Source organism: Pseudophryne corroboree, chromosome 9 (genome assembly GCF_028390025.1).
Source record: "Pseudophryne corroboree isolate aPseCor3 chromosome 9, aPseCor3.hap2, whole genome shotgun sequence".
NCBI classification, from domain to species: Eukaryota; Metazoa; Chordata; class Amphibia; order Anura; family Myobatrachidae; genus Pseudophryne; species Pseudophryne corroboree.
Window position 1 is genome coordinate 62,706,757 of NC_086452.1, and position 27,532 is coordinate 62,734,288.

The window sequence follows — 27,532 nt, forward strand, 5'->3', positions numbered from 1 at the left end:
ACAGAAACAATATAACCCACCCAAATCTAACTCTCTCTGCAAATGTTATATCTGCCCCCCCCTGCAGTGCAAATGGTTTTGCCCAATTGCTAACAAACTTGCTGCTGCGATCAACTCAGAATTACCCCCTAGGTTAGGTTGGAAACTTTTGTAATCAGTAAGAAAACTCCCTTTCCTGCGCTCACCGAACCTGCAGCTTATCTCAACACCTGGTGAACACCTACACCAAATAAAATAAACATGCACAAACAAAAATATATGGTATGGAGTACCCAGCGCTGGTTCTCTTGTTCTCGAATACTGGACAGACAATTGTGAAGGGGATAATATATGTGTAGTATAAGTCCATATACGTTAAGGTTCCAGTATTAGATATCTAATCACCCCTCCAATCGCTTGTCCTCATGAAAGGGCTTTTACTTTAATAAAGCTTGGTGCGTGCACTAAAATGTTTCTTTAAACATCCCCAATGGTCTTAAAATCACTCCACCGTGGTCCAGATCACACCGATATATTACTGTCACTTCCAAAAATTCATACGGACAAAAAAAAAAGCATTCTGTGGTTCGTACCCTCCGATTCTAGAGGCTGTGCACTCGACCTGCGTCTGTCTCGCTCTGGACAACGCAGGCATGTCCGGACTGTTGCTGACGTCACACGCAGCCGCTGCGACCTACAACGTGGTGGGTATCTGCCTGCCAGCGCAGCTTTTACACCTGTGCGAGGGGGGAGGGGGAGGGCCTGACATGCGGGCGGACTAGCTCTGTGCTGGGCGTCCCCCCGCATGTCAGAGAAACTGATCCTAGAAGTGTTCATTTTAGCACATCTATGATCAAGTCTGAATCACCCCCAGTGTGTATGCCCGCTGTCATGCGGTCCGGGAGGGGAAACACTAGGCGATGTCACTCACTGAGCAAATCCTTAAGGGATTTTTCCTTCATATACACTATACACCTGTTGATCCTCGAGTGAGCCGGGATGGGACTGTTTTTGTATTTTTATTTTTTCAGGGGTCTGAGGCCTGGCCGAACTAGTGTTTTGTAACCCGCCATTATGTTTACTGCTTGAGATGCCTTTGTTTTGTTTTTATTCGTATTATTACTTTCCTTTCGGATGTGAAATTGTACATCCTGTCATTTAGTACTATATATATATATATATATTACTATATTATTACTGTATTCACCACTTGTCATACTAGGAACTCCATGTTGTCTTATACTCAGGGCCGGTGCAAGACTTCTTGGCGCCCTAGGCAAAAGCTCTGGACTCCCTGGTAAAAGCTCATCTACATCTTTGTGTGTGTGACCCCTGCAGATAATGTATCTCTTCATTAACCTCATACTTGTTATTCCAGCCTGTTTTAATCTAAAAGGAAATATATTTGATATTGCTAAATATGCTCCCATATGTTGTTTGTCCAACATGGTCTGTGCTAGGTGGACTCTGCGGCGCCTCCCGGATGCTGGCGTCCTAGGCAGATGCCTAAAGCTGCATAATGGTAGCATTGGCCATGATTATACTTATACTGCGGGAGAGCTGTGTTTCATTCACCCTAGCTAAGGCAACTTCTCCACTTTTTCTCGCTCTCTCAAAGGTTTGATACACCTCCCCCATATAATTTTAAGAGTTTTAATGGTCTGTCTGTCTGTCTGTCTGTCTTCTTTTGTTAATTAGCTTTTTTTATGCCATTTTCATAGTAATATACGACTTCCCGCGGTGTAATATTGTCCAATTAATGCTTCAGAGAACAGTCTGTTCCATAGTCGCTGACTTTTCAGGAGGGAGCTGCCAGATCGATAATACAGGGGGAAAGAGGAGTTGTGGTTGCAGCTTAGTAGTGGTGTGAGGCTGTGATTACATCACCATTATCCATACTTGCCTACCTGACCTTCTCCATGAGGGAGAAAATGCTCTGTTCCTGGACTTTCCTGGTAATGTATGATTGCCATCACCTGTGGTGAGCTAGGTAATTGATAAGAAAAGTGTTTCACCACAGATGATGGCAATCATACATTACCAGGAAAGTCCAGGAACAGAGCATTTTCTCCCTCATGGAGAGGGTCAGGTAGGCAAGTATGCCATTATCCCATCACCCATTATACAATGTCACATAGTAAAGCAGGGGGTGGAATCATACTGACATAATTCATTACGAATTTGCGTCATCAAACCACCCACTTCACTCGGCAAGTGGGTGGCCTGTCAGAGATTTGTCCACTTTTCTGAGCATCAGGGTTAGCCACCGTAGATTTGGGAGTCCCCTGGATGTTTTGGGAAAGTAGACAAGCATGATCTGCTCCAACACAGCTTTTATACAGACAACGGGTTTGGAATCAAGTTATCAGTAGAAGTTGGGACACCTGCAGGAATTGTTTGCATCAAATTTTAAGGCTTAATTTACTTCTATTGCTACAGAACACCAGTACATTTTTAACACAATAATTGTTACCTGTAAAAAAATATATATTTTTCTAACTCTGAGATTTACATTATTTTTGCTAACCTATAACAGATTGCAACGTACCGTTGTACCATTAAAGGCTATTTACTGGAAAAAAGGGAGTATTCCAGAGGTTCCCAAACACGGTCTGCAAGGCAGCCTAACGATCCAGGTTTTAAGTATATCCATGCTTGGACACAGGTGACTTAATTAGCACCTCAGTCAATTTGATTTTACCATCTATGCTGAGCCATAGATATACTTAAAACCTGGACTGTTGGGGTGCCTTCAGGACCACTTTTGAGAACCTCTGGGGTATTCTAGAACTTTTGACCTGTAGTTTCCCAAACTCCACCATTACAGTCAAGGTTTAATGATATCCATACTTGAGCACAGGTGACTTCATTATTACCTTAGTCAATGTATTTAACCACCTGGACTCAAGCATAGATATTCTTAAACCTAGATTGTGATAGTGGAGTTTAGAAAACTCTGCTGTAGTGAGTGCAGAGGTTCTCAAATGCTGTCCTCAAGGCACCCCAACAGTTCAGGTTTTAAGTTTATCCATGCTTGGCCACAGGTGACTTAATCAGCACCTCAGTCAATTTGATTTAACCATCTGTAATGAGCCATGGATATACCTAAAACCTGGACCATTGGGGTGCCTTGAGGACCGCGTTGAGAACCTCTGCAGTAGTGTAAAAAATAGCAGTGTGCAGGAGATACATGAGTTACATCATATAGCTGAAGTCTTTAGAAAAGTTTGTCTCTTCTCCAGTGGCAGTTGCAGCGCAGCCCAAAATTGAAATAGGGGAGCCACACTAACTACCCGCCGCCCCCACCACATGGCTAAACATCACTTTCCGGGCAGTTGGTGTGACTCCCCTATTTGAATATGAGACTGCGCTGCAACTGCCACTGGAGAAGAGACAAACTTATCTCCATCTCCAGAAAACATAAACGTCATAATTTCCTGATTTTTTTAGATAATTAAGTTTATTAAACAATCCCCCAAAATTACGTTGTAATGTCAGTTATTTAAAACTATTTGCAAGAGAACCATCAATAGTTTCACCCACCGATGGTCATCCCTGCTTTTCTATTTTCTGGGCTGCAGGCCAATCAGAGGCTGGAGGCGGGGCCTCACATGTGTCAGGGGGAGGAGCTATGCTCAGTGTGTTTTCATACCATAGATCAGGCATTCCCAACCACGGTCCTCAAGGCACACCAACAGTGCAGGTTTTAGTGATATCCAGGCTGCAGCACAGATGGTTAAATCAAAATAACTGAGGTACTAATTAAGTCACCTGTGCTGAAGCCTGGATATCACTAAATCCTGCACTGTTAGTGTGCCTTGAGGACCGTGGTTGGGAACGCCTGCCATAGATGGTAGAAAACCATCTGGTTCTTCCCCATCAATGGTATTCAACTTCAGACTTGGGGCCCGATTCAGCACGGAACGTTTGCATGCTGGGGCCTTTTGAAGTGTATGCACACGCAGCAACCGCACTGCGCGTGCGCATACAATAAGACGGCATCTCACTTGTGCGAACACCACTTCCTGATTGACAGGCAGAGGCGTTCGCAGGGCGGGAGGGGGTGTGGTCTCGGCGTAAGGGGGCGTCGCGGTTCTGACAACGTAGACGTTGCTGCTGCTGCCTGATATTCTGCACCTGACTCAGAAACAGGCCCCCTGCCTCCGACCTTTTCACCCTGATTGCCGTCTTACTGTCCCACCGATCACCACGTCCCTTTCTCGCATTCAGGATTTCTCCCGGGCTGCTCCTAACTACTGGAATGCCCTCTCACACTGTCCACCTGTCACCCAACCTTCCACACGCCTTGTTGTAACATTTCTAGCTATCTTACTACCCCTCCTCCTAACTCAGTCACTGCCCACCTCTTTCCATTGTATCCACCTACACCCCCTATAGAGTGTAAGCTCATATGGGCAGGGCCCTCTGCCCTTTGTCTGATCTACTTAATTATGCTAAATGCTCACTGTATTTCTGTACTTATGTGAACTTATTTACTGTCTGTACTTATATTTCTTGTAAAATTTATCCTCTTAGAGTTTGCTGCAAAACTTGTGTGATCGTATAATAATAATAATAATAATAATAATAATAATTGACTTAATAAAAATGCACATGACACATCAATCTCTCTATGTTCCAGGTGGCTGAACAGCTCATTAATCCCTTTGGAGAAGATGATGATGACTTTGAAACCAACAGACTGATTGATAGGAATCTGCAAGTAAGAACATTAATGAAATACAACAATGTGAGAGGACAACAGAGGGTAGTTTTACTAAGATGGGAGTTCTATTTAAGATGGGATGTTGCCTATAGCAACCAATCAGATTCTATTTCTCATTTATCTAGCACCTTCTAGAAGATAATACCTGGAATCTGACTGGTTGCTATGGGCAACATCCCATCTTAAATAGAACTCCCATCTTAGTAAATTTACCCCCAGGAGTGTCTGTGGGCTGTTTAACCGAGCACAGGGCTTTTCACTACTTCATTCTATACAGGAAACGGGTTACCATGCAGAAGTACATGGCTTCTCTAGCAGCGCCCCCACTCTGTGTCAGGATTACTTCCTCATACAGTAGTATGGGGAGAGCGACTCATAGAAGAGAACAGATTCGTCATCTCAGGATGGCGTAATCTGCACTACAAAAAGAAAAGAGCAGAGAAGTTGAATACTTCCCTGCTCTCTGCCCGTCATCAGCTATTGCTCCGCCCCCTTTCTAGACCAGTGGCCATTGCAGCAGGTATGCTGTGACCTGCTAGTCACAGCTGAATAGACTTTGTACCTTAGCTTCCCCTAAATAATAATAGCAGGCTATAGATAATTTTAATTGCCTAAAAAATAGCTAGTATAATATATAATAATTAGAGTATATCTATCTATCTATCTATCTATCTATCTATCTATCTATCTATCTATCTATCTATCTATCTATCTATCTGTACACATGCACACAGACGCCGACGCTTGCGCACACAGGACCTGCTTTTAGGCTCCGGCACATGAGCACAAAGGACCTGCTTTCATTCTCTGGCGCATGTGCACACAGGATCTGCGTTCAGGCTCCGGTGCATGTGCACACAGGATCTGCGTTCAGGCTCCGGTGCATGTGCACACAGGATCTGCGTTCAGGCTCCGGTGCATGTGCACACAGGATCTGCGTTCAGGCTCCGGTGCATGTGCACACAGGATCTGCGTTCACACACCGGCGCATGCGCACACAGGACCTGCTTTCAGACGTCGGCACATGCGCACACAGGTCCTGCTTTCAGGCGCCGGTGCATGCGCACACAGGATCTACGTTCAAGCTCCGGTGCATGCGCACACAGGTCCTGCTTTCACACACCGGCGCATGCGCACACAGGACCTGCTTTCAGACGCTGGCACATGCGCACACAGGTCCTGCTTTCACGCGGGACCTGTTTGCAGACAACGGCACATGTGCACACAGGACCTGCTTTTAGACGCCAGCGCATGTGCACACAGGACCTGCTTTTAGAAGCCAGCGCATGCGCACACAGGACCTGCTTTCAGAAGCCAGCGCATGCGCACACAGGACCTGCTTTTAGGCGCCAGCGCATGTGCACACAGGATCTATGTTCAGGCTCCGGTGCATGTGCACACAGGTCCTGCTTTCAGACACCGGCGCATGTGCACACAGGAACTGCTTTTAGACGCCAGCGCATGCACACACAGGACCTGCTTTTAGACGCCAGCGCATGCGCACACAGGACCTGCTTTCAGACGCCGGGACATGCGCACACAGGACCTGCTTTCAGATGCCAGCGCATGCGCACACAGGACCTGCTTTCAGACGCCGGGACATGCGCACACAGGACCTGCTTTTAGACGCCAGCGCATGTGCACACAGGACGTGCTTTCAGACGCCGGCGCATGCGCACACAGGTCTTGCTGTCAGACGCCGGCACATGCGCACACAGGACCTGCTTTCAGATGCCGGGACATGCGCACACAGCTCCTGCTTTTAGACGGCAGCGCATGTGCACACAGGATCTTCTTTCAGACACCGGTGCATGCACACACTGGTCCTGCTTTCAGATGCCAGTGCATACACACACTGGTCCTGTTTTGCACACGGGTCCTGCTTTCAGACACCGGCGCATGTGCACACAGGAACTGCTTTTAGACGCCAGCGCATGCACACACAGGACCTGCTTTCAGACACCGGCGCATGCGCACACAGGACCTGCTTTCAGACGCCGGGACATGCGCACACAGGACCTGCTTTCAGATGCCAGCGCATGCGCACACAGGACCTGCTTTCAGACACCGGGACATGCGCACACAGGACCTGCTTTTAGACGCCAGCGCATGTGCACACAGGACGTGCTTTCAGACGCCGGCGCATGCGCACACAGGTCTTGCTGTCAGACGCCGGCACATGCGCACACAGGACCTGCTTTCAGATGCCGGGACATGCGCACACAGCTCCTGCTTTTAGACAGCAGCGCATGTGCAGTGCACACAGGATCTTCTTTCAGACACCGGTGCATGCACACACTGGTCCTGCTTTCAGATGCCAGTGCATACACACACTGGTCCTGTTTTGCACACGGGTCCTGCTTTCAGACACCGGCGCATGTGCACACAGGAACTGCTTTTAGACGCCAGCGCATGCACACACAGGACCTGCTTTCAGACACCGGCGCATGCGCACACAGGACCTGCTTTTAGACGCCAGCGCATGCGCACACAGGACTTGCTTTCAGATGCCAGCGCATGCGCACACAGGACCTGCTTTCAGACGCCGGGACATGCGCACACAGGTCCTGCTTTCAGACGCCGGCGCACACAGGTCCTGCTTTCAGACGCCGGTGCATGCACACACTGGTCCTGCTTTCAGATGCCAGTGCATACGCACACAGGTCCTGCTTTCGGACACCGGCGCATGCGCACACAGGTCCTGCTTTTAGACGGCAGCGCATGAGCACACAGGCCCTGCTTTCAGACACCGGCGCATGCGCACACAGGAACTGCTTTCAGACGCCGACACATGCGCACACAGGCCCTGCTTTTAGATGGCAGCGCATGAGCACACAGGAACTGCTTTCAGACACCGGCGCATGTGCACACAGGAACTGCTTTCAGACGCCGACACATGCGCACACAGGTCCTGCTTTTAGATGGCAGCGCATGAGCACACAGGCCCTGTTTTCAGACACCGGCGCATGCGCACACAGGAACTGCTTTCAGACGCCGACACATGCGCACACAGGTCCTGCTTTTAGATGGCAGCGCATGAGCACACAGGAACTGCTTTCAGACACCGGCGCATGCGCACACAGGACCTGCTTTTAGACGCCAGCGCATGTGCACACAGGACGTGCTTTCAGACGCCGGCGCATGCGCACACAGGTCTTGCTGTCAGACGCCGGCACATGCGCACACAGGACCTGCTTTCAGATGCCGGGACATGCGCACACAGCTCCTGCTTTTAGACGGCAGCGCATGTGCACACAGGATCTTCTTTCAGACACCGTGCACACACTGGTCCTGCTTTCAGATGCCAGTGCATACACACACTGGTCCTGTTTTGCACACGGGTCCTGCTTTCAGACACCGGCGCATGTGCACACAGGAACTGCTTTTAGACGCCAGCGCATGCACACACAGGACCTGCTTTCAGACACCGGCGCATGCGCACACAGGACCTGCTTTTAGACGCCAGCGCATGCGCACACAGGACCTGCTTTCAGATGCCAGCGCATGCGCACACAGGACCTGCTTTCAGATGCCAGCGCATGCGCACACAGGACCTGCTTTCAGATGCCGGGACATGCGCACACAGGTCCTGCTTTCAGACGCCGGCGCACACAGGTCCTGCTTTCAGACGCCGGTGCATGCACACAGGTCCTGCTTTCAGATGCCAGTGCATACGCACACAGGTCCTGCTTTCAGACACCGGCGCATGCGCACACAGGAACTGCTTTCAGACGCTGACACATGCGCACACAGGTCCTGCTTTTAGACAGCAGTGCATGAGCACACAGGCCCTGCTTTCAGACACCGGCGCATGCGCACACAGGAACTGCTTTCAGACGCCGACACATGCGCACACAGGCCCTGCTTTTAGATGGCAGCGCATGAGCACACAGGAACTGCTTTCAGACACCGGCGCATGTGCACACAGGAACTGCTTTCAGACGCCGACACATGCGCACACAGGTCCTGCTTTTAGATGGCAGCGCATGAGCACACAGGCCCTGCTTTCAGACACCGGCGCATGCGCACACAGGAACTGCTTTCAGACGCCGACACATGCGCACACAGGAACTGCTTTCAGACGCCGACACATGCGCACACAGGTCCTGCTTTTAGATGGCAGCGCATGAGCACACAGGCCCTGCTTTCAGACACCGGCGCATGCGCACACAGGAACTGCTTTTAGACGCCGACACATGCGCACACAGGTCCTGCTTTCAGACACCGGCGCATGCGCACACAGGACCTGCTTTCAGACACCGGCCCATGTGCACACAGGACCTGCTTTTATACGGCAGCGCATGCGCACACAGGATCTTCTTCTATATCATATTGAACTGATGCGATATACAGTGAAATGGGATCCACAGAACTACATAAGTAAGCCCCTGTATTACATGTGAAACCAAAATAAAAATCTGATCAGCGCTAAAAAAAAACAGTATATAATGTGATAATATTGACCCTATAAAATATCAAATTATAAGGAAAAAATGCAATCAGAATACATTATTACAGAGAAGTTTCTAGATACGGCTTAGTATAAAAATTGAACGTGTAATAGCACCAGCACTTTGAATGGTCCAGTTTCGGCAAATCTCACCGTCCGCTGCATCATCGCTGAAAAGGCTTCTTTGCTTAAAGACGGACATTGGGAGCGCTCTCCCAGGCTGGTAATGTCATACATCATTGCCAGGTATTATTTCCGGGATTTTATTCACAAATTATAGATTGCCATAAATTTTGACTCTCACAGGTGTCCATGAGGTGTCCCACCCATCCTATGAACATTTGCCACTTCTAGTTGAACCTGCGAAAGACCCCTTCCAGTTTACATTAGGTCTATAGATCACCCAAGTGCTATTAATGTCCTTCTCCTCTGTTACTATGGTCACCAAAAGGGCCTCATTTTTTTCTTAAATATTTTGTATTAAAGCAGCATTTATGCTTTTTTTTCCACATACATTGCTACCCCTCTTCTAATTTTGCCCACTCTATCCTTTCTAAATAAAGTGTATCCTGGTATAGCTATGTCCCAGGCATGATTCTCATTGCACCATGACTCCGTAATAGCCACAATATCCAGATCATCCCTAATCACTATTGCAATTAGCTCTGGAATTTTGTGTTCTAAGCTCCTAGCATTTGCACAGTTTTAAGAATTTTGTTTGTGCATCTCTCATTCCTAGCCATCTTTGTTGATGTTGTTCAAAGTTTTTTCAACGGTGATCTGAGAGTGAGGAACACCAGGACTGTCTGTATTACATGTGTCCTGAGTATAAGGGAACACCAGGACTGTCTGTATTACATGTGTCCTGAGTATAAGGGAACACCAGGACTGTCTGTATTACATGTGTCCTGATTATAAGGGAACATCGGGACTGTCTGTATTACGTGTCCTGAAAGTGAGGGGACTCTGAGACTGCCTGCATTACATGTGTCCTGGTAGTGAGGGTACATCAGGACTGTCTGTATCACACATGTCCTGAGAGTGAAGGGACATCGGGACTATCTGTAGTACATGTGTCCTGAGAGTGAAGGGACATCGGGACTATCTGTAGTACGTGTGTCCTGAGAGTGATGGGACACCGGGACTGTCTGTATAACAATAATCCTGAGTGTGAAGGGGCATTGGTACTGTCTGTATTACAAGTGTCCTGAGAGGGAAGGGATATCGGCACTGTCTGTATTTTATTCTTTGCTCTCTTCTAATAGGTATCTTTCTTATCTGTGGATGACATGTACCAAAACCTGCCACCTATGGTAAAAGACAAATACTGGGACGAGCAGAGTGCACTACCTCCCTATACCGTGGCCACAGCATCCGAAACCCTGAAACCCTCCTTCATGGGATCCACCTTCGACATGCGGTATGGACGTTGTAGCTCACTCTGGCTGGAAACTGTATCTGTGTATTAGGTAGAATGGAGAAGACAATTAGTGAAAGGCAATTAATACTAGTTGATTGTCCACAGAATAATATGAACAGTCTAAGTACAACTGCTACAAACTGGGTGTGACATAATAGAGATTGTATATAATGATGCAGAATAAGGTTATGATATAAATTAGAGAGTTTGCTGCATCCGCCAAATATTTTAAGCATTCATTTTTATATTTCTTTATTACCTAATTTTCTTATTAAAAATAGTATTTTAATTACCTACCGGTAAATCCTTTTCTTGTAGTCCGTAGAGGATGCTGGGGTCCACATTAGTACCATGGGTATAGACGGGTCCACTAGGAGCCATTGGCACTTTAAGAGTTTGAGAGTGTGTGCTGGCTCCTCCCTCTATGCCCCTCCTACCAGACTCAGTCTAGAAACTGTGCCCGAGGAGACGGACATCTTCGAGAGAAGGATTATACACAGATAGTGGCGAGATTCACACCAGCTCACACATACAAGGCAAACCAAGCTAACCAGCTTGAAACATCAGCAACCGCTGAACAATATTACTTACCAAGTATCAAAACAGTACTTAACCAAGAACTAAGCAGTACTGAACTAAGTAACCACTGCAGGATCACAAAGCGCTGGGCGGGCGCCCAGCATCCTCTACGGACTACAAGAAAAGGATTTACCGGTAAGTAATTAAAATCCTATTTTCTCTTACGTCCTAGAGGATGCTGGGGTCCACAATAGTACCATGGCGATGTACTAAAGCTCCCAGAACGGGAGGGAGAGCGCAGAGGCTCCAGCAGAACTGACTGACCAAACTTCAGGTCCTCAGAGGCCAAAGCATCGAACTTGTAGAACTTTGCAAACGTGTTCGACCCAGACCAAGTAGCTACTCGGCAAAGCTGTAAAGTCGAGACACCCCGGGCAGCCGCCCAGGAAGAACCCACCTTACGAGTAGAGTGGGCCTTAACAGACGTAGGACACGGCAATCCCGCCATAGAATACGCATGCTGGATAGTGCACCTGATCCAGCAAGAGATTGTCTGCTTAGAAGCAGGACACCCAAGTTTCTTGGGTTCATACAGGACAAACAGAGAGTCCGATTTTCTGCGACGAGCAGTCCTCTTCACATAGATTTTCAGAGCCCTTACAACATCCAAGGACTTTGATGAAACTGAGGAGTCAGTAGCAACTGGTACCACAATAGGTTGGTTGATATGAAATGCCGACACAACCTTTGGAAGGAACTGCGGACGTGTTCGGAGCTCAGCTCTATCTTCAAGGAAGATTAAGTATGGGCTTTTACATGACAAAGCCCCCAACTCTGACACACATCTAGCAGAAGCCAAGGCCAACAAAGTGACAGCCTTCCACGTGAGAAACTTGACCTCAACCTCCTGTAGAGGCTCAAACCAGTCCGACTGGAGGACCTGCAACACCACGTTAAGATCCCAGGGCGCCGTTAGCGGCACAAAGGGAGGCTGGATGTGCAGAACTCCCTTCATAAAGGTCTGAAACTCAGGGAGGGCAGCCAACTGTTTCTGGAAGAAAATGGATAGGGCCGAAATCTGGACCAATCGTCCAAGTTTAAACTCCACAGTAGGAAACTTCTTGGATTCACACCAAGACACATATTTTTTCAAAATGCGATGGTAATGCTTCGACGTTACTCCTTTCCTAGCCTGTATCAGGCTAGGAATAACCTTGTTCGGAATGCCCTACCAAGCTAATATCTGGCGTTCAGCCTCCATCCTGTCAAACGTAGCCGCGGTAAGTCTTGATAAGCGAAGGGCCCCTGCTGTAGCAGGTCCTCTCGAAGATGAAGAGGCCTCGGCTCTTCTAGCAGTAGATCCAGAAGATCCGCGTACCAAGCCCTTCTTAGCCAGTCTGGAGCAATGAGGATTGCCTGAACTCTTGTTCTCCTTATGAGTTTTAGAACCCTTGGAATGAGTGGAAGTGGAGGAAACACGTATACCGACTGGAACACCCACGGAGTCACTAGGGCGTCCACCGCCACGGCTTGCGGGTCCCTCGACCTGGAACAATACCGCCGAAGCTTCTTTTTGAGACGAGAGGCCATCATGTCTATTTGAGGTACACCCCAAAGATTTGTCACCTCCATAAACACCTCCGGATGGAGGCCCCACTCCCCTGGATGGAGATCGTGTCTGCTGAGGAAGTCCGCTTCCCAGTTGTCTACTCCCGGAATGAAGATTGCCGACAGCGCCAACGCGTGTTTTTCCGCCCAGAGGATGATTCTTGTTACCTCTGACATTGCAGCTCTGCTCTTCGTTCCGCCCTGTCGGTTTATGTAAGCCACTGTCGTTACATTGTCCGACTGCACTTGAATGGCCCAATTTCTCAGAAGATGGTCTGCTTGGAGAAGACCGTTGTAGACGGCTCTTAATTCCAGAATGTTTATCGGCAGGCTGGCTCCCAGGCTTGACCACCTTCCTTGGAAGGTTTCCCCTTGAGTGACTGCGCCCCAGCCCCGGAGACTTGCATCCGTGGTTAGAAGGATCCAGTCCTCAATCCCGAACCTGCGGCCCTCCAGAAGGTGAGGTAATTGCAGCCACCAGAGGAGTGAGATCCTGGCCTTTGGCGACAGACGTATTCTCTGGTGCATGTGTAGATGAGATCCCGACTATTTGTCCAGGAGATCAAAGTTGGAAGGACTGAGCATGAAATCTCCCGTACTGCAGTGCATCGTAAGAGGCCACCATCTTCCCCAGAAGGTGAATGCACTGATGAACCGACACCGGGGCTGGCTTCAGGACATCCCGGACCATTGTTTGTATCACCAAGGCTTTTTCCTCTGGAAGAAACACCCTCTGCACTTCAGTGTCGAGGATCATTCCCAGAAATGACAACCTCCTGGTTGGTTCCAAATGTGATTTTTGAAGATTCAGGATCCAACCATGTTCCTTGAGAAGCTGGGTCGTGAGGGCTATGGACTCTAACAGCTTCTCCTTGGACGATGCCTTTATCAGCAGATCAACCAGATATGGAATTCTGTTCACCACCTGTCTGCAGAGAACCATCATTTCTTCCATCACCTTGGTGAAAACCCTCGGTGCTGTGGAGAGTCCGAATGGCAGGGCCTGGAATTAAAAATGGCAGTCCAACAGTGCGAATCGGAGATAAGCTTGATGCGGCTGCCAAATCGGAATGTGGAGGTATGCATCCTTGATATCCAGGGATACCAGGAATTCTCCCTCCTCCAGACCTGATATCACCACCCTTAGAGACTCCATTTTGAACTTGAACTCCCTCAGAAAGGGGTTTTGTGATTTTAAGTACAGAATGGCCCCGACAGAACCATCCGGTTTCGGTACCACGAAAAGGTTCAAATAGTAACCCTTGTTTTGCATCTGGGGAGAACCTGTGCTTCCACTAACTTCTGGATGGCTTCCTGTAGGTTAGCCCTGTCTGCCGGCAAAGCAGGCAAGCCTGATTTGAAGAACCGGTGAGGAGGGAGATCTTGAAATTCCACCCGGTACCCCTGGGACACAATATCTTGTACCCAGGGATCCAGGCCGGATGACACCCAGACGTGACTGAAATGTCTTAGTCCTTTCCTCCAGGCCGCGCGGTCCACCGTCATGCTGCGGACTTTGGCGTACCTGAAGCAGGCTTCTGTTCCTGGGAACCCGCAGCAGCCCGCTGTAGCCGTGGACATCCACGCATCCCCAAAGAGAGCCTGACCTGTGTAGGGTAGGGTCTCCACACCTCTACTGGATTCCGTGTCGACAGACCACTGGCGCAGCCACAGTCCTCGAAGAGTTGAGACCGACATGGAAGATATTCCTGCAGCCATTGAACCCAGGTATTTCATGGATTCCACCATAAATCCTGCAGAATCCTGAATGTTACGTAAAAACAATTCAACGTCACTTTTATCCATTGTATCCAAATCCTCAAGTAACGTGTCTGACCACTTTACTATAGCTTTGGAAATCCATGCACAGGCAATAGTAGGACGTAGTATCGCCCCTGAAGCCGTGTATATGGATTTGAGTGTAGTATCAATTTTGCGATCAGCCAGCTCCTTTAAGGCGGTAGATCCTGGGACAGGTAAAACCACCTTTTTCGAGAGTCTGGATACAGACGCGTCCACTATGGGTGGGTTTTCCCATTTTTTTCTATTCTCCTCAGGGAAGGGGAAAGCAACCAGAACCCTTGTAGGGATCTGGAATATTTTCTCTGGGTTTTCCCATGCTTTTTCAAAAAATAAGAATTTACTCACCGGTAATTCTATTTCTCGTAGTCCGTAGTGGATGCTGGGAACTCCGTAAGGACCATGGGGAATAGCGGCTCCGCAGGAGTCTGGGCACAACTAAAAGAAAGCTTTTAGACTACCTGGTGTGCACTGGCTCCTCCCACTATGACCCTCCTCCAAGCCTCAGGATACTGTGCCCGGAAGAACTGACACAATAAGGAAGGATTTTGAATCCCGGGTAAGACTCATACCAGCCACACCAATCACACCGTATAACTCGTGATACCATATTCAGTTAACAGTATGAAATTTAACTGAGACTCTCAACAGATGGCTCATAACAATAACCCTTTAGTGAACAACAACTATGTACAAGTATTGCAGACAATCCGCACTTGGGACGGGCGCCCAGCATCCACTACGGACTACGAGAAATAGAATTACCGGTGAGTAAATTCTTATTTTCTCTGACGTCCTAGTGGATGCTGGGAACTCCGTAAGGACCATGGGGATTATACCAAAGCTCCCAAACGGGCGGGAGAGTGCGGATGACTCTGCAGCACCGAATGAGAGAACTCAAGGTCCTCCTCAGCCAGGATATCAAATTTGTAGAATTTTGCAAACGTGTTTGCCCCTGACCAAGTCGCAGCTCGGCAAAGTTGTAAAGCCGAGACCCCTCGGGCAGCCGCCCAAGATGAGCCCACCTTCCTTGTAGAATGGGCTTTTACTGATTTAGGATGCGGCAGTCCAGCCGCAGAATGCGCCAGGTGAATTGTGCTACAAATCCAGCGAGCAATAGTCTGCTTAGAAGCAGGAGCACCCAGTTTGTTGGGTGCATACAGGATAAATAGCGAGTCAGTTTTCCTGACTCCAGCCGTCCTGGAAACCTAAATTTTCAAGGCCCTGACTACGTCCAGTAACTTGGAATCCTCCAAGTCGCTAGTAGCCGCAGGCACTACAATAGGTTGGTTCAAGTGAAAAGCAGATACCACCTTAGGGAGAAACTGGGGACGAGTCCTCAATTCTGCCCTATCCATATGGAAAATCAGATAAGGGCTTTTAAATGACAAAGCCGCCAATTCTGATACACGCCTGGCCGAAGCCAAGGCCAATAACATGACCACTTTCCACGTGAGATATTTTAGATCCACGGTCTTTAGTGGCTCAAACCAATGTGATTTTAGGAAATTCAACACCACGTTGAGATCCCCGGGTGCCACTGGAGGCACAAAGAGGGGCTGAATATGCAGCACTCCTTTTAAAAAATGTCTGAACTTCAGGTAGTGAAGCTAGTTCTTTTTTGGAAGAAAATCGACAGAGCCGATATCTGTACCTTAATGGAGCCTAATTTTAGGCCCATAGTCACTCCTGCCTGTAGGAAGTGCAGAAATCGACCCAGCTGAAATTCCTCTGTTGGGGCCTTATTGGCCTCACACCAAGCAACATATTTCCGCCATATGCGGTGATAATGTTTTACCGTTACATCTTTCCTGGCTTTGATCAGCGTAGGAATGACATCCTCCGGAATGCCCTTTTCCTTTAGGATCCGGCGTTCAACCGCCATGCCGTCAAACGCAGCCGCGGTAAGTCTTGGAACAGACAGGGCCCCTGCTGCAGCAGGTCCTGCCTGAGCGGCAGAGGCAATGGGTCCTCTGAGATCATCTCTTGAAGTTCCGGGTACCAAGCTCTTCTTTGCCAATCCGGAACCACGAGTATTGTCCTTACTCCTCGTTTTCTTATTATTCTCAGTACCTTTGGTATGAGAGGCAGAGGAGGGAATACATAAACTGACTGGTACACCCACGGTGTCACTAGAGCGTCCACCGCTATCGCCTGAGGGTCCCTTGACCTGGCGCAATATCTCTCCAGTTTTTTGTTTAGGCGGGACGCCATCATGTCCACCTGTGGCCGTTCCCAACGATTTACAATCAGTGTGAAGACTTCTGGATGAAGTCCCCACTCTCCCGGGTGGAGGTCGTGCCTGCTGAGGAAGTCTGCTACCCAGTTGTCCACTCCCGGAATGAACACTGCTGACAGTGCTAGCACGTGATTTTCCGCCCATCGGAGAATCCTTGTGGCTTCTGCCATTGCCGTCCTGCTTCTTGTGCCGCCCTGTCGGTTTACATGGGCGACCGCCGTGATGTTGTCTGACTGGATCAGTACCGGCTGGTGTAGAAGCAGGGGTTTTGCCTGACTTAGGGCATTGTAAATGGCCCTTAGTTCTAGAATATTTATGTGTAAGGAAGTCTCCTGACTCGACCATAGCCCTTGGAAGTTTCTTCCCTGTGTGACTGCCCCCCAGCCTCGAAGGCTGGCATCCGTGGTCACCAGGACCCAGTCCTGTATGCCGAATCTGCGGCCCTCTAGGAGATGAGCACTCTGCAGCCACCACAGCAGAGACACCCTGGTTCTTGGAGACAGGGTTATTAACCGATGCATCTGAAGATGCGACCCGAACCATTGGTCCAACAGGTCCCACTGAAAGATTCTGGCATGGAACCTGCCGAAAGGAATTGCTTCGTAAGAAGCCACCATCTTTCCCAGGACTCGCGTGCAGTGATGCACCGACACCTGTTTTGGTTTCAGGAGGTCTCTGACTAGAGATGACAGCTCCTTGGCTTTCTCCTCCGGGAGAAACACTTTTTTCTGGACTGTGTCCAAAATCATTCCCAGGAACAGTAGACGTGTCGTCGGAACCAGCTGTGACTTTGGAATATTCAGAATCCAACCGTGCTGGTGTAGCACCTCCTGAGATAGTGCTACTCCTACCAACAACTGCTCCCTGGATCTCGCCTTTATTAGGAGATCGTCCAAGTACGGGATAATTAAAACTCCCTTTTTTCGAAGGAGTATCATCATTTCCGCCATTACCTTGGTAAACACCCTCGGTGCCGTGGACAGTCCAAACGGCAGCGTCTGGAATTGGTAATGGCAATTTTGTACCGCAAATCTGAGGTACTCCTGGTGAGGATGATAAATGGGGACATGCAGGTAAGCATCCTTGATGTCCAGGGATACCATGTAATCCCCCTCGTCCAGGCTTGCAATAACCGCCCTGAGCGATTCCATCTTGAACTTGAACTTTTTTATGTATGTGTTCAAGGATTTCAAATTTAAAATGGGTCTCACCGAACCGTCCGGTTTCGGTACCACAAACAGTGTGGAATAGTAACCCCGTCCTTGTTGAAGTAGGGGCACCTTGACTATCACCTGCTGGGAATACAGCTTGTGAATTGCCTCTAGCACAGCCTCCCTGCCTGAGGGAGTTGTTGGCAAGGCAGATTTGAGGAAACGGCGGGGGGGAGATGCCTCGAATTCCAGTTTGTACCCCTGAGATACTACTTGCAAGATCCAGGGATCCACCTGTGAGCGAGCCCACTGATCGCTGAAATTTTTGAGGCGGCCCCCCACCGTACCTGGCTCCGCCTGTGGAGCCCCACCATCATGCGGCGGACTTGGAAGAAGCGGGGGAGGACTTTTGCTCCTGGGAACCTGCTGTTTGTTGCAGCCTTTTTCCCCTACCTCTGCCTCTGGACAGAAAGGAACCGCCTTTTCCTCACCTGTTTCTCTGGGTCCGAAAGGACTGTACTTGATAAAATGGCGCTTTTTTAGGCTGTGAGGGAACCTGGGGTAAAAATGCTGACTTCCCAGCTGTTGCTGTGGAAACTAGGTCCGAGAGACCATCCCCGAATAACTCCTCACCCTTATAAGGCAAAACTTCCATGTGCCTTTTGGAATCTGCATCCCCTGTCCACTGCCGAGTCCATAAGCCTCTCCTAGCAGAAATGGACAATGCACTTATTTTAGATGCCAGCCGGCAGATCTCCCTCTGTGCATCTCTCATGTATAAGACTGAGTCTTTTATATGCTCTATGGTTAGGAGAATAGTGTCCCTGTCTAGGGTGTCAATATTTTCTGACAGGGAATCTGACCATGCAGCGGCAGCACTGCACATCCATGCTGACGCAATAGCTGGTCTAAGTATAATGCCTGAGTGTGTATATACAGACTTCAGGATCGCCTCCTGCTTTCTATCCGCAGGCTCCTTTAGGGCGGCCGTATCCGGAGACGGAAGTGCCACCTTTTTAGACAAACGTGTGAGCGCTTTATCCACCCTAGGAGGTGTTTCCCAACGTGCCCTATCCTTTGGCGGGAAAGGGAACGCCATTAGTAATTTTTTAGGGATTACCAATCTTTTATCGGGGAAAGCCCACGCTTCTTCGCACACTTAATTTAATTCTTCAGATGGGGGAAAAACTACGGGTAGTTTTTTCTCCCCAAACATAATACCCTTTTTAGTGGTACCTGGGTTTATATCCGAAATGTGTAATACCTCCTTCATTGCCTCAATCATGCAACGAATGGCCCTAGTGGACATTAGATTAGACTCATCGTCGTCGACACTGGTATCAGTATCCGTGTCGACATCTGCGTCTGCCATCTGAGGTAGCGGGCGTTTTAGAGCCCCTGATGGCCTTTGAGACACCTGGGCAGGCACGAGCTGAGAAGCCGGCTGTCCCGCATTTGGCATGTCGTCAAATTTTTTGTGTAAGGAGTCGACACTTGCACGTAATTCCTTCCATAAAACCATCCACTCAGGTGTCTGCCCCGCAGGGGGTGACATCACTTCTATAGGCATCTGCTCCGCCTCCACATAATTTTCCTCATCAAACATGTCGACACAGCCGTACCGACACACCGCACACACACCGGGAATGCTCTAACAGAGGACAGGACCCCACAGAAGCCCTTTGGGGAGACAGAGAGTATGCCAGCACACACCAGAGCGCTATATAATGCAGGGACTAACTGAATTATGTCCCCTATAGCTGCTATAATATTTACTGCGCCTAAATTTAGTGCCCCCCCTCTCTTTTTTACCCTTTTCTGTAGTGTAGACTGCAGGGGAGAGCCAGGGAGCTTCCTTCCAGCGGAACTGTGAGGGAGAAATGGCGCCAGTGTGCTGAGGGAGATAGCTCCGCCCCTTTTTCGCTGACTTTTCTCTCGCTTTTTTAAGGATTCTGGCAGGGGTAATTATCACATATATAGCCTCTGGGGCTATATATTGTGATTGTTTTGCCAGCCAAGGTGTTTTTATTGCTGCTCAGGGCGCCGCCCCCCCCAGCGCCCTGCACCCTCAGTGACCGGAGTGTGAAGTGTGTATGAGGAGCAATGGCGCACAGCTGCAGTGCTGTGCGCTACCTTGGTGAAGACAGAAGTCTTCATGCCGCCGATTTTCCGGACTTCTTCTTGCTTCTGGCTCTGTAAGGGGGACGGCGGCGCGGCTCCGGGACCAAACACCAAGGCCAGTTCCATGCGGTCGATCCCTCTGGAGCTAATGGTGTCCAGTAGCCTAAGAAGCCCAAGCTAGCTGCAAGCAGGTAGGTTCGCTTCTTCTCCCCTTAGTCCCTCGTTGCAGTGAGCCTGTTGCCAGCAGGTCTCACTGTAAAATAAAAAACCTAAATTATACTTTCTTTCTAAGAGCTCAGGAGAGCCCCTAGTGTGCATCCAGCTCGGCCGGACACAAAAATCTAACTGAGGCTTGGAGGAGGGTCATAGTGGGAGGAGCAAGTGCACACCAGGTAGTCTAAAAGCTTTCTTTTAGTTGTGCCCAGACTCCTGCGGAGTCGCTATTCCCCATGGTCCTTACGGAGTTCCCAGCATCCACTAGGACGTCAGAGAAATAGCATTTAATTCTTTGGACGCAGGGAAGGTTAGCGAGGCTTTCTTATCGTCAGTGAAGTAAGCCTCCTCAACCTGCTCAGGTGTTGTATCAGCAATATTCAACACATCCCTGATAGCCTCTATCATCAACTGCAGCCCTTTAGCAAGAGATGCGGCCCCCCTGAGCACATCCCCATCACCGTCTGCCGTGTCAGAATCGGTATCCGTTTCATCTTGCATAATCTGAGCAAGAGCACGTTTGTCGGAACCTACAGAGGGGGGCCCTGAGGTAACAGAACCGTAACAAACTGCCATAGAGTTCTGTAAAACCTGAGTTGCAGATTCATTCTGTGCAACCCTAGTAGAAATCTGAGAAATCATAGATTTGATAGAGGATAACCATTCAGGCTCCCTTGCTGGTATCTGTGCTAAAACAGTGCAATCCTGATTACATGGAATTAGATCATCCTGAGAGGACATATCCTCTGCAGCATATGACACAGAGTCCCTGGACATAGCTAAATGGAGACCCCAAACACTACACACACACACACACACACACACACGACAGCGTTTCACCCCCAAGAATGGCAAGAGAGACACGGAGATTGGAGCCAACCCACACACAGCGCTTTCAATGTATAGGGAGACACCAACCAGCGCTGACTGTGCACCTTAATAGGTTACACAGCCTGTATGCAGCCTTCCCCCCCCCCCCCCCTTCCACAAACAACCCCGGTACCAGAAGAGATAGCTGGAGTTGCTCTGGAGGGACTGCTCTTCACTGACAGCGTTTTGCAGGCAGGAAAATGGCGCTGAACGCTGCTGGGTCCGCTCTGAGAAGCTCCGCCCCCTTAATGGCGCTGTCTTCCCGGTCTTCTGGAGATTATACTGGCCTGAGGAATTGTACTGGCAGCGATCCTGGGACCCTGACAGGCTGAGAGGTCAGTGTAGGCGCTGGCTCAGGGCGCCCCTCACACTGCCGCACTATGTACCGCTGAGCCCCAGAGTGCAGTTAGTACTGCGCTCCCTACCCTGTTGCCGCCATCTTCACACCAGCTCCCCGCTTGCTAGGGGGGCCGGTGACTGACTCGCCACTGATCTTCTGGCTCTGTAAGGGGATGGCGACATGCTGCTGTGGTGAGCGATCCCCTGTGGCGGGGAACGATCTATCCCCTCAGGAGCTCAGTGTCCTGTCAGCGGAGAAAGTGGCTCAGGCCCCGCAGGGCGGACACTACTCCCCCCCTTAGTCCCTCGAGGCAGGGAGGCTGTTGCCAGCAGCCTCCCTGTAAAATAATAAACTCTAAAAATAAACTTTTACTAAAGAAGCTCTTTAGAGCTCCCCTAGCTGTGACCGGCTCCTCCGGGCACATTTTCTAAACAGAGTCTGGTAGGAGGGGTATAGAGGGAGGAGCCAGCCCACACTCTCAAACTCTTAATGTGCCAATGGCTCCTAGTGGACCCGTTTATACCCCATGGTACTAATGTGGCCCCCAGCATCCTCTAGGACGTAAGAGAAACTCGCAGTGTGCTGCATAGTAAAATCACAGTGCCTGGAGGATTGATACTTTGGGGAAAATTTACTAAGGTGGGAGATTTTTAGAACTGGTGATGTTGCCTATAGCAACCAATCAGATTATATCTATTATCTGCTAGAAGCAGCTAGATCAGGGGTGGGCAATTATTTCAGCTGAGGGGCCACTTGACATTTCCTGTCAGTATCCGAGGGCCACATACAAAATAGCAGCTCCCCCCACTTGCCAAAAATATAGGGACGTGGCTTCATGTGGAAGGGGTGTGGGCAAAAAATAATACAGATTCATATTAGGCTGCACAATAGTCTCCATTATTCAAATTGCGCCACACAGCGCCACTTACACACATTACACCAGGTAGAGCCCCTTTTACACACATTACGCCAGGTAGAGAGCCTTTTTTGCACATTAACATTTTATTTAGGATAATTATTGTGCAGCAAGCAAATTATCCAGTGTCTTATGGCCCCTGGGAAAAGGTGTGACACGGTGACAGAACACGGTGGGGGTGACACGGTGACAGAACACGGTGGGGGTGACATGGTGACAGAACACGGTGGTGTGACACAGTGACAGAACACGGTGGGGGTGACACGGTGACAGAACATGGGGGGTGTGACACGGTGACAGAACACGGGGAGGGGGGGTGACAGTGACAGAACACGGGTGTGTGACACGGTGACAGAACACGGTGGGGGTGACACGGTGACAGAACACGGGGAGGGGGGGTGACAGTGACAGAACACGGGTGTGTGACACAGTGACAGAAAACGGTGGGGGTGACACAGTGACAGAACATGGGGAGGGGGGGGTGACAGTGACAGAACACGGATGTGTAACACGGTGACAGAACACGGGGAGGTGACACAGTGACAGAACACGGGGGGGTGTGACACAGTGACAGAACACGGGGAGGTGACACAGTGACAGAACACGGGGGGGTGTGACACAGTGACAGAACACGGGGAGGTGACACTGTGACAGAACACGGGGAGGTGACACAGTGACAGAACACGGGGAGGTGACACAGTGACAGAACACGGGGGGTGTGACATAGTGACAGAACACGGGGAGGTGACACAGTGACAGAACACGGAGGGGTGTGACACAGTGACAGAACACGGGGGGGGATGACACAGTGACAGAACACGGGGGGGGGGTGACAGTGACAGAACACGGGGAGGTGACACAGTGACAGAACACGGGGAGGTGACACAGTGACAGAACACGGGGGGTGTGACATAGTGACAGAACACGGGGGGTGTGACATAGTGACAGAACACGGGGGGTGTGACATAGTGACAGAACACGGGGGGGGGTGACATAGTGACAGAACACGGGGGGTGACATAGTGACAGAACACGGGGGGGGTGACAGTGACAGAACACGGGGGGGGGGTGACTCAGTGACAGAAGACGGGGGGGTGACATGGTGACAGAACACGGGGGGGTGGCATAGTGACAGAACACAGGGGGGGTGACATAGTGACAGAACACGGGGGGGTGACATAGTGACAGAACACGGGGGGGGTGACAGTGACAGAACACGGGGGGGTGACACAGTGACAGAACACGGGGGGGGGTGACATGGTGACAGAACACGGGGGGGTGACATAGTGACAGAACACGGGGGGTGACACAGTGACAGAACACAGGGGGGGTGACATAGTGACAGAACACGGAGGGGGGTGACATAGTGACAGAACACGGGGGGGGGGGTGACAGTGACAGAACACGGGGGGGTGACACAGTGACAGAACATGGGGGGGGGGGGGTGACATGGTGACAGAACACGGGAGGGGTTGGTACAGCGAGAGCTAAAGATCTCTCCCCCAAACCTAAAACAGTCTGACGCCACTGCCCACACACACACACACACAGTTTCTTTCACTTTTCCCAATAACTTACTGATCTGGCTGGCAGTGGCAGGAAGAATGGATCTGTAGCAGTCTGGCTCTTGTCCCGTGTAGCCCCGCCCCCCTCATCGGCACGTAGCCCCGCCCCCTTTTCGGCTGAACACAGCCGTTGTCACTGGGGACTCTGGAGGAGGCTGCTACAACGCAGCAGCAGGAGCGAGAGGCGCCGCTGGCAGCTTGGAGGTACTGCAGTGCAGAGCAATGACAAGCAGCTCAGTCGGTCGGGCCGCTTGTCATTGCTCGCTGGTGGGAGGCAGTGGGCCGGACAGGATCGGTTTGCGGGCCACATCCGGCCCGCGGGCCGTATTTTGCCCACCCCTAGGATACATCCTGATAGCTCCCTCTTCAGGTAGAAGGCTGATATTGCAGGAACAGGTAATTAATAAATTGGAAGTTGGGGAAATGCAAGAATGTGAAGAGCAGGCTTCATAGACAATTACTGGCGGGTGGTCTTCAGTATGCCGGCTCTTGGGATCCCGGCGCACAGTATACCGGCGCCGGAATCCCGACAGCCGGCATACCGACACTTATTCTCCCTCGTGGGGGTCCACGACCCCCCTGGAGGGAGAATAAAATAGCGTGTCACACCACCGTGCACGCAGTGTGGCGAGTGCAGCGAGCCCGCAAGGGGCTCATTTGCGCTCGCCAGTCGGGCTCCCGGCGCCGGGAGCCCGGCCGCCAGCATACCATACTACACCCTTACTGGCCAGGCCACTGTTCATTCATTGCACGTCAGTACCAGGAACTACATTATCACCTTCATATATTACTAATAAAATCTGCTTTGTCCATTTTCAGTCACACACACACATATATATATATATATATATATATATATATTTATTGAAGAATTACATTTGTACCAAGATGAGGTTTTCATTGAAAGTGTGTCCTTTCTTTTCAGTATTGTTGGGGACTCGGAGCAGAGTCAGCAAGTGTCAGCCACTCCCAACCTCCCTCGAGCTCGCACTCCAATGCTCAGCCGCTTTCTGTCCTCCGCCGCTTCCCCTGCAATGAGCATGAAAAACTTCATGGGCCGGGGCACACGGAACCACCTTGTCCGCTTCAGAGGGGACGGGTTCCCGTCTCCCAGCCCAAATGCCCGTTACAGCGATCTTGATCCAGACGGGCGCATTGATGAAGAAGAGAACACAGAAGATGAGAGTAGGGCCAGTGAGCCACCAACCCCTCAAGTTATGCCCAGGGTTCCGCGTAGGCTGGAGGCCTCCGAGAAGCAGAAGAAGATGGAGCAGCCCAAGATCCCCCTTGTTCTAATCACCGTTGATGAACCTTCTGACGAGGACTTGGATCCAGACCAGACCGAGGGGTAACGAGAGATGTCTACAGTAGTCATCAAGAGATAGGAAACCTGTGGCTCTCCTGGAAACAAACTGTGCAGCTGTATACTATCTTTATTGAATTGTTGCCTTATTATTACTGACACTGGTAAAACTCCCCTTCCAGGGAGCTGTAAGTAGCTTAATGTTATGTAACCAGAGATTGCCCTTGGCGTACCTGGGTATGTGTTAATGATCCAACTAGATATCTGTAGCCATTTGTAGACTGGTGACACTTCTTCAGGATATCTTAGTGCTACTCGTGTTTTTATCCTGATGTGTTCTCGGGTCTACTACATTATGCCGGCACTTGGGATACCAGCGTCGAGATCCTGACCGCCAGCATGCAGGCAATGGGGTGAGTACAAAAGAGCCCCTTGTAGGCTCGCTGCACTCTCCACGCTGTGGGCATGATGGCGTGCTACGCTATTCTCCCTCCAGGGGTGTCGTGGACACCCCAAGAGAGAGAGAATAGTTGTCGGTTTGCTGAGCGCCGGGATCCCGACAGCCAGCATATCAAATGCCTCCCGTATTCTCTTGTGGCCTTCTTGTTATATTTTTGCTAATAAAGCACTGACTATTTGTTATAATTACCATTTCTTTATTACTATTAACCCATGCAGTAACCATTATATGCCATCCTTATCATTTCGCTTATCCACAAATACTTCTAATACTATGATTTAGTTACTGGTCACATTTTGTTCCTGGCACTGTATGCAACTGAGACAGATCGAGCTGACTTTCTAATAGTGTAAAAAGTTGATTCTAGCCAGTGTAGCTAAAAGGAGGACATATAAACAGGACAGAACTCCAAGCTAATTAATTTATTTGCCAGTAGAAGTCTCATATATTTAAGGTGAACGGTGCAATTTAGATAACAACCCCATGTATTCCTGGAAAGCTTAACATTTGTACAAGTTTGAATACAAATCCATTGCTCCAATCAACAGATCTCAAAACAGACCCGTAATCTGTCCCTATCCAAATCTGCCACCTTTACACCAGTTTTATGTTGCCTAACCCTATCTCCTTAGTGCCTATACCAAACTACCCCCCCTTCCAGGTGGCGCCTAAACCTAACCCTCCCCCACCACAGCCCAATCCTAACTTTCCCAGATATACTTCAGGATCCCGGCATCAGTATACTGACCTGGTCAGGATTCCGACATCAGTGTCAGTATTTCAATGTCTGGGATCCCGACAGCCGGGATCTTGAACGTATACACTCACAGATAATTGCTTTAATTAGCCAAAATATGATATCATATCCAGCAAAATGGAATTAAGCATTGTTATTACTACATTAACCTTTATGTGGCGCCACAAGGGTTCTGCAGCGCCTAACAAAGTACATAAACAAATTAGCAAAATAAGAACAAGCGACTTACAGTACAAGACAACGTAGAACAAGTACATGGTATATAAACATTCCAGCATCAGTGGACAGGACACTGAAATAAACATCAGGGTGGCTGATGCCAAGGGTTAGGTTCTTTTGTAGGGAGAATGGAATAGAATTAAAGGAAAAGCACATAGGGAGAGGGCCTTGCTCATGAGATCTTAGTCTAAAGGGGAGGGGCAAACAGGCAGGGGTGACACAGATGGGGTAGACAGTGAGCATGGAACAGAGCAGTCCTGGCCTACATGTGTCTCTCCAGCTGTTGTAAAACTACACATCCTAGCATGCCCTGCCATAGTTTTAGCATTCCCCAATAGCAAAACTGTGGCAGGACTTATTGGGACTTGTAGTTTAACAACAGCTGGAGAGACAGGTTGGCCAGGGCTGGAACAGAGGGTTAGGATGGGAGATGCCTGGGTTTGACGAAGAAATTGGTCTTGAGAGCCTGTTTGAAGTTTTGTGTAGAGTCTGATAAGATGAGGTAGAGAATTCCAGAGGTAAGAAACACCACTGAAAAAATCTTGGAGGCAGGATGGAAAGAAGCAATCAGTAGGCAGGAGAGAAGGCATGTATTTGCAGAGTGAAGAGGACAGGTGGGAGTGTAAAGTGAGAGAAGGTCAGAGATGTAAATGGGTGAGCGCTTTGTGTGAGAAGCTTGAATTGGATTCGGAAGGGCAGCAAGTGTAGAGGGGAGGCAGACATAATATGTTTGGAGGGGAAGATGAGCTGGGCAGCATCATTAAGGATAGATTGGAGTGGAGAGAGGTGGTAGTCAAGGAGGCCAGTTAGGAGATTACAGTAGACCAATGTGGAGATGACCAGTGAGTGGATGAGGGTATAGCAGCATCGAGGGTGA

The 27,532-nt window shown here is 49.6% G+C and overlaps 1 protein-coding gene and 1 long non-coding RNA gene across 2 annotated transcripts in view; one reads left to right on the plus strand and one right to left on the minus strand.

The window, feature by feature from the left end:
- Positions 1–25,864, plus strand: part of BEST4 (bestrophin 4) — a 203,935-nt gene extending 178,071 nt beyond the window's left edge. Inside the window, exons 6-8 of the mRNA XM_063939452.1 lie at positions 4,622–4,702; positions 10,421–10,575; positions 24,842–25,864. Of these exons, the coding sequence (XP_063795522.1) occupies positions 4,622–4,702; positions 10,421–10,575; positions 24,842–25,268 (663 nt within the window). The 3' untranslated portion in view covers positions 25,269–25,864. The remainder of the gene's footprint in view (positions 1–4,621; positions 4,703–10,420; positions 10,576–24,841) is intronic.
- On the minus strand, positions 9,405–24,050 carry LOC134957487 (uncharacterized). The gene is made up of 2 exons (XR_010186615.1): positions 23,930–24,050; positions 9,405–10,613 (listed from the first exon to the last, which is right to left on the minus strand). It is a non-coding gene; the product is annotated as an uncharacterized LOC134957487 (long non-coding RNA).
- Positions 25,865–27,532: the final 1,668 nt, after the last annotated feature.